This window comes from Pteropus alecto, unplaced genomic scaffold, assembly GCF_000325575.1.
Source record: "Pteropus alecto unplaced genomic scaffold, ASM32557v1 scaffold124, whole genome shotgun sequence".
Classification (NCBI taxonomy): Eukaryota; Metazoa; Chordata; class Mammalia; order Chiroptera; family Pteropodidae; genus Pteropus; species Pteropus alecto.
The window spans coordinates 2,235,632-2,242,898 of NW_006435779.1; the positions used below are offsets into that span (position 1 = coordinate 2,235,632).

At 46.9% G+C, this 7,267-nt stretch overlaps 1 protein-coding gene across 1 annotated transcript; it reads left to right on the plus strand.

The window, feature by feature from the left end:
* The first annotated feature begins 3,628 nt into the window (after positions 1–3,628).
* Positions 3,629–7,047, plus strand: NXT1 (nuclear transport factor 2 like export factor 1). The gene is made up of 2 exons (XM_006911447.3): positions 3,629–4,097; positions 6,303–7,047. Exon 2 carries the CDS (start codon positions 6,360–6,362, stop codon positions 6,780–6,782), a length of 423 nt encoding a protein of 140 aa, XP_006911509.1. The 5' UTR covers positions 3,629–4,097; positions 6,303–6,359; the 3' UTR covers positions 6,783–7,047.
* The last annotated feature ends 220 nt before the right edge of the window (positions 7,048–7,267 follow it).

Below are 7,267 nucleotides of genomic sequence, written 5' to 3' on the forward strand. Positions count from 1 at the left end.
GCCTTCCAGATGAGATCCTTAGGTACTGCTGCTCTGTGCTGAGTTCTGCAGCATGGATTAGGCTCCAGTTGCCCACAGTGGGGACAGGCTGAGTAATCTACTAATATTCTGATTCTGACACCAATATTAATTTGTGAGCTTTCACCCCACATCAAGCAATTCTCAGACACCAGCTGGGTGTCCTACAATTCAACTCAATTCTGACATCATCTACCTGGAGATAGCTTAGATCCCAGAAGTTTAGGTGTCTGTCTCACAAGACCGTCTCTACTTCAAATGCCAATCACAAGTCCAGGTCATTACCTGTGCTTTTGACTGAGTGGCTGTAAATCAGAGGTTCTTATGATCCACTCCTTGGGTTTGATTAATTTGCTAGGACAGTTCACAGAACTCAGAGAAACATTTTACTCACTAGATTAACAGTTTATTATAACAGATAAAACTCAGAACAGCCAGATAGAAGAGACACATAGGGCAAGGTATGGAGAAAGGACGTGGAGCTTCCATGTTCTCTACTCATGCACCATTCTCCCTGAATCTTCATGTGTTCGCCATTCAGAAGCTTTTTTAAACCCCATCTTTTTGGGGTTTTATGGAGGCTTTAATTACTTAGGCATAATTGGTTAAATAATTGGTCATTGATAATTGAACACAACCTCTAGCTGCCCTCCTTTCCAGGAAGGTGCAGGAGTAGAACTCAAAGTTCTAACCCTCTCATCATAGGGTTGGTTTTCCAGGCAATCTGATTCTATCTTTATGTGCTTTCTAAAGTCACTCTATTAACATAACAAAAGACATCGTTATCCTTCTTATCAGTTAGGTAATTCCTAGTGTTTTAGGAGCTCTATGCAAGGGAATAAAGACCAAATCCATATTTCTCATGAAAAGTCACAGTATGACTGACATCCACCATTCCTGTCTCAATGCTCCACTCCCAGACCAATGTTCCTGTGCTTCCCAAATCAACAATGCATTGAATCTCTGCTCTGGGTCCCCTTCTTAGAGATTTCAAACTAAGAAGTCTACCACACACCAGGCACTCCATACACATTGATTCATGAAACCTGCTTAGAAGCAGAGAAATAAGACGGTCCTCTGAGAGTTCAAAGTCAGCAAGACATTTATTGGCACAGATAATGCAATGTCATCTTTAAGAGAAAGGAGGCTCCCACCAGCCTGGCTAAAATGTCAATGAAAGGATTAAGGTATCTACCAGCAGAGTGCAGAAATGCACAAAAAGAAGGGTAGGAAAATTCATAGGGGCAAACATGGGCGGTGCTGGTGGAGGGAGCTATGCTCACTACACTCAGTATCTGGTCCCCTGGTGACACTTTCCTTCTTGGATCATAGATCTTCAGGCCCTGTCAGCAACATGCCCTTGGTATCTGGGATCACACACCCATCCCCTCAGTTTGTTCTTGTCTGTACCCTGGAGCCACCCCTCCAGCCCACACCGCTGCCCCCCCCCACCCCCACCCCCCCATGGTGCTGTGGACACCCCCACCCCCCCATGGTGCTGTGGCTCTCACCTCACCTGCTCACACGGAGAGAATATGCTTGTTTTGCAAAGAGAAATGTTCTAGCCCCAGGGAAGCTGGTTCTGGTAGATGAACAAACTGACACTCCCCTCAAAAGCATAGTCTTGAGATTCATCTTCAGAGATCAGAAGGGAACCAGCCTCAGGACTGAGTTGAATTCTTTGTGTTGGTATCATCTTATGAGGCCTTGGGGGGCTTTGTCTTCAGGGTTCCTTTATTAGCAAGTGGCAAACCTAGTTCATACAGAGTTCATACAGTTCAAAGGGAGGTTTTGTTGACTGAAGGCTCTCTCCTGGAGCCTCAGGGCAGGTCTCAGTGGAGATTCCAAGGAAAGAGCTCCGGCTGGCCTGCTGCATGATAGTCCACCATGAACTTCAGTGGCCTAACAGGGCAACAATCATTTATTTTGCTGACGAATCTGCAGTTTTTGGCAGGGAAGGCTCTAAGCCACACCAGCTCAGGCAGCCCAACCCAGAACTGCAGGGTCCATTTTCCAATTCAGCTCACTTGCACAACTGCTAGATTTCAGGATAGTTCGGCTGGTCCTTCTCCACATTGGCCTGTTCAAGTGGCCTGGGCTGTTCACAGTACAGTGGGGTGACTGGTTTCCAATACTAAGAGACCCCAGCGGAGGCTTTGTCACAGAAGTTACAGAGGATTGTTTCTTCTGAACTCTGTCATGGGCTGCTTCACATGATTACATAGATCTCCCTGAGCAGACAGAGGGGACCTTACACCATCTCCTCATGGGGGTGCAAGGCAAGGTTCTGGATGAGCATATGAGACTGAAATATTTTTGTGGTCATTTTTGCAAAATATAGTCTGCCATGACAAAGAATGAAAAACCACCAGGAATCAAGGCAGCCACTCTCCATAGCTCGTGTGTGTGTGTGTGTGTGTGTGTGTGTGTGTGTCTGTGTGTGTGTGTGTATCTTATGCTAGCTGTCCCTTTCCTTCTCTCTTTTTCCCTGGTCACAAGGCTTTTTGCATCTGCTTCATTATCTGTGCTCATGGCCACATCTCAGCTTCTAAGCTGATGGGTCTCAGTTCTTCCTGCCTTCCTATAATCTCCTCAAAAGTCAGGTCCTCAAGTAACTTCCCAAAAATGTAGCCCCAGCTCACTCTGCTCCAGCAACATCAGTAAACATCACCATGCCCAGAGGGCTTCCACAGATTTGAAAGGAATTATTCAGTATCTCAGATCTGTGGATGGACCTGAAAATTTAGTGCTGAAGAAACCAGATTTTAAAATTTATGCTGTAAACTGTAAGTTTCCCAAATCCCAAGCTAACTGGTTCCATTCTATTGAACCTGTTGTTTTAAACAAAAATTCGGTTAAAAAAAAAAAAAAGCCAGGGTTCCGGATAGGCCGAAATGTAGCTACTTGTAGGGCTGGAGAACAGAAGGTCTCACAACACCAACCAAGCTCTGAGCCAGAGCTGGAGCCAGGCAGTTTTCCTAGCCCCTCAATTCAAAGGGCACGAGAAGGTAAGTGTATCTATTCGGCATACTTTTATCACTTCAAGCCTTACCCACACCCTCAACTCTTTCACTTTTAATTGAATTTCCCACTTAACATAAATTGGTTTTCCTCTATGTATCCTTTAGGATCGACTCGGGTACTTGATCAGGTACAATAGAAGCTCTGCCGGCTTCATCACCTCAGTGGAGTAATATTCCTGGTGCCTTCGCGAAATATCCTGACTCCCCAAACGCTATCTCTGACTGAAAGCCTTAGTTGGGTCACTGTCTGGTCACTGTCGCTCCTGGTTTCCCGTGATCGCATCAAGTCATTAAGTTTCCCTAGTCTTTTAACTGGAATCACTCCAACTACCGGTGAATGGGGGACATGGGGAAGAGACCTCAGCGCGCCCCGCACATTCCCCATCCTTTTCCTAAGCGACCTCCTGCAGCAGGAGAGCGGACCTATTCCCAGCTCCTGAGACGCAACTTTGAGGTTTCATCCAATCAGGGACCTCCCCTAGCCAGTTGGTCCAGATTCTATGATCCGGTTAGACCAATGAAAACTCCAGCGCGGGTTTGCAGTGGTCTTCTGGGAAAGCGCCTCTCCCGGAAGTCGCACATCCTTCCAGACTCACCTGGCCGGAGCTAGCCTCCCGGTCCGCCGTCCCACTGGTTGGCACAGCTGCTCGTCACGGGAAGGGGAGAGTAGGCGGGGCCGGGGGGCGTCCGCGTCTGCGCGGAGCACGGCCGGCCACGCGCGGGAACCCGCGGAGGGAGGAGTCAGGTCCCAGGGCTCAGAGGTCCCGGCCCCCGGACGGAGCCTCTCGAGAGAAGGAGGAGAGACGGAGGGCCACTCTCCCCGGCTCCCTCTGAGGCAAGCAGCGGAGGAGCGCGGAGCTTCGGCAGGCCTGCCCCGCGACCTTCAGGGGCTGGCCCTCCGTGGAACTGCGGCCGGGGCGCCGTACTGAGGTCGCCGCGACCCCCGCTGACCGAAGCCGCCACCGCCCGCACTGACCCACGGCCGCCCGGCTGACCTAAGTCACCGCCCTCGGTGACCCGAGGTCGCCCCACTGACCCTGGTCTTCACCGGCGCAGGTAGGTGACTCCCCCGCGACAAGATCACAGGGTAGGCCGAAGGACTCACAAGATATTTCCCAGGTGTGTCCTCCACGCCTTCCCTCCATTGTCAGGATTAAGCCGGGTTTTGTCCTTGTCCACGTGGCGGCGTTGCAGTTCACTGTCAAGCTTTGGCCTCTGCGAAATGCTGGGGCAGTAAATTCTCTTGGTAATTGAGTCCATGCACTGAAGCAGGTCTCAGATGGCTGGGGAGAGCTTGCTTTACGTGTTTGCTTAAAAGCCACTCGCCACCAGAAATGAGGCGTGTTAACATCTTCTCTGGCCCCACTTCAAAGAACTGGTGGCGATCTTAAATTAAAAGACAGCGGGCTTCACAGCTCACGTTATTCCACTTCTTTTCACAGTCTCATTATTTTCTCTGATTTGATGGATACGGGCTGGCCATAAGCACTGTAGGCGACTGAACCACAGGAGGTGGAGGTGGTCTTTTTATTTGGTATGGGGGCGGGGTAGGTTGTTAAACTGTGTGTGGAAAGACTGCTTTGGCAGAACCGGAAAACGTGGACCAGGAACTGAGGTGGAGAAGAAGGACGTTTCCGGAATTGAATTGAGATGGTAGAGGGACTAAAATATGTCAGGGTGAGGAATGATGTGGACCTTGGGTAGTTGAGAATTCCAGCAAGAGAGAAATGTGGGGCCCTGGAAGGAAATTTTGAAGCTAGTGGTTCTGGAATTGTGCTGATATAGACTTGATTTCAAAAGTGCAGTGACTTAAAAAATAAGCACGTAAAAGGACAACATAGTCTTGACAACATTTTTAAGGGCCGCACACGTTCCTATAAATGATAAACAGGAGTGTACTCACTGTCAAGGCCTTGAACCAGACCTAAGTTTCAGTTTTCTTATTATAAAGTTGTTATTATAGTAATACTCTCATCCATTTGTGGTGACCATTAAATGAGTTAATTCATGTAAAGCATTTAGCAAATACCAACTCTGGTTGAAGCTTGACCTTAGGCCCATGGAGGGAGTGGAAAAACCAGCATCTATATCTGGCCCTGGAACTGCTCATTTCTAGGACCAAGCTCCCTCCCAGGTCCTTGCAGTTCTTTACAGGAGGCAGAGACCTCCACCTTTTTCAGCCGTTAAGAGTACCTGACTCCTTGCCAATCCTGTGTAGAGTCTCTTGTGTATTTCATAAGCTTTTTTTTTTTTTTTAAGTTCAGGTCTGCAAAATGAAAAAAATTATTCAGTATTTAATTTTGTAAATCTAAACATATCTACAATTTTAGGAATGTCTTCTAGGATATGTTTAGTGAAATATTTCAATTATGCAAAAAAGGACAGAACCATAACAGTTGTACCATACCCTGAAAATAATAGTGATAATAATATCTTTGTATGCTTTTGGACTTTTTTTTTAAAGGAAATGTGACATTTCAGCTATAGTTGAAATTCTTTTTTTGCCATCCCATAGAATTTCTTCAGTTTTAACTTGTCTTTCCGCTTACCTGGTGGGTATTTGTGCTCACAGATGCTAAGTGTTCTCCATTCTCGTTCCAAGTCAGCCACCAGGTTTGCTTCTTATAGCCTATTATGAGGATTATGGCCACCATTTTGGTTCTATCCTCGTGGCATTTGTTCTCTTACCCTCTGAAGAAACCTGCCTTTTTTTTTTTTTTTTTGCCATTCCATTCTTCATTGGGTGAACTCATGGTAGGCTTTCCCAGACCATGACCAGCTGACTAGCATATGCCATCTGATTGACCTTTATTGGGCCACTGTTCCCTTCAAAATGGTCCACTGTTTTTAGCCTGGATAAACTGGATTTGCCACTTCTCTAGGGACAGTAACACCTGTTCTGCGCTTTCAGGAAAAAGTGGCCTTTTATTGTCAAATGTACTATATTTTATAAAAATGAGATGTTAAAATTCATAGTAATAGCTATCATTTTCTGAACATGTAGGTATCAGGCCTTCTAATTAAACATTTGGTATATATTGTCTTATTTAATTCTGACATTACAACAGTGGAAATATTCCCATTAAAATAAGCAAACTGAGGCTTAGTAAGATTAGGTGTTAGCAGCAATTTGAGCCTAGAGTCATCTCTCTACAGCATGTAATTATTTTGCCAACAATAGAAAAAGAGGATTGTTTCATTGTCAGGGTAGAACGAAGTTTGGCATTCACATGGGTTCTCTTCAACCTTCCTGCCCCACAGCCCCGGCTCCCTCAGGTGCAGAAAGCACCTTGGCGGAGGCCTTCAGCAGAGCTGGAAATGGCATCAGTGGACTTCAAGACCTATGTGGATCAGGCCTGCAGGGCTGCTGAGGAGTTTGTCAATGTCTACTACACCACCATGGATAAGCGACGGCGTCTGCTGTCCCGCCTCTACATGGGCACAGCCACCCTGGTGTGGAATGGAAATGCCGTCTCAGGACAAGAGTCCTTGAGTGAGTTTTTTGAAATGTTGCCTTCCAGTGAGTTCCAGATCAATGTAGTAGACTGCCAGCCTGTTCATGATGAAGCCACCCCAAGCCAGACCACAGTCCTCGTTGTGATCTGTGGAACAGTGAAGTTTGAAGGCAACAAACAACGGGACTTTAACCAGAACTTCCTCTTGACCGCCCAGGCCTCACCCAGCAACACGGTGTGGAAGATAGCAAGTGACTGCTTTCGGTTCCAGGACTGGGCCAGCTAATAGGGCAGGAAAGGCCTCTGCTTCAGCCCCAGCTCTGGAGGGAAAGTCAGACCTCAAAATGTGGGGAAACAAGTCCTTTCTATTGTTGCAGCTATACTGCCCAGGCTGAACTCCGCCTTTGCTCGAGTCCAAGGAGCCCCTTTCTGAGTGTATACTTGTTTGTCATAGTACCTTTTCAAAGTAGTAAAATTTTCTATTTTTCTACTTGCCCAGTAGAGACCTGGTTCTGGAAATTCTGACAAATAAAACAATAATACAAATGTTATTCCTTTCCCTTTGCCTGATGTGTTCGACTAAGTTTTAAAGAGAAAGAGGGTTAAAGGCAGTAGGATTAGTAGAAGACACTTGCAGAGGTATGTGGTCCAGGGCTAAGTACCTGCCCTGAGCGCAGGTGTGCAAACAGCTGTACTAGAGCCAGGCTTCACAGCCATCTCCACACTGGAGTTCCTTGGCACACTTCGAAATTACCTTTGGTCAGGCCACAA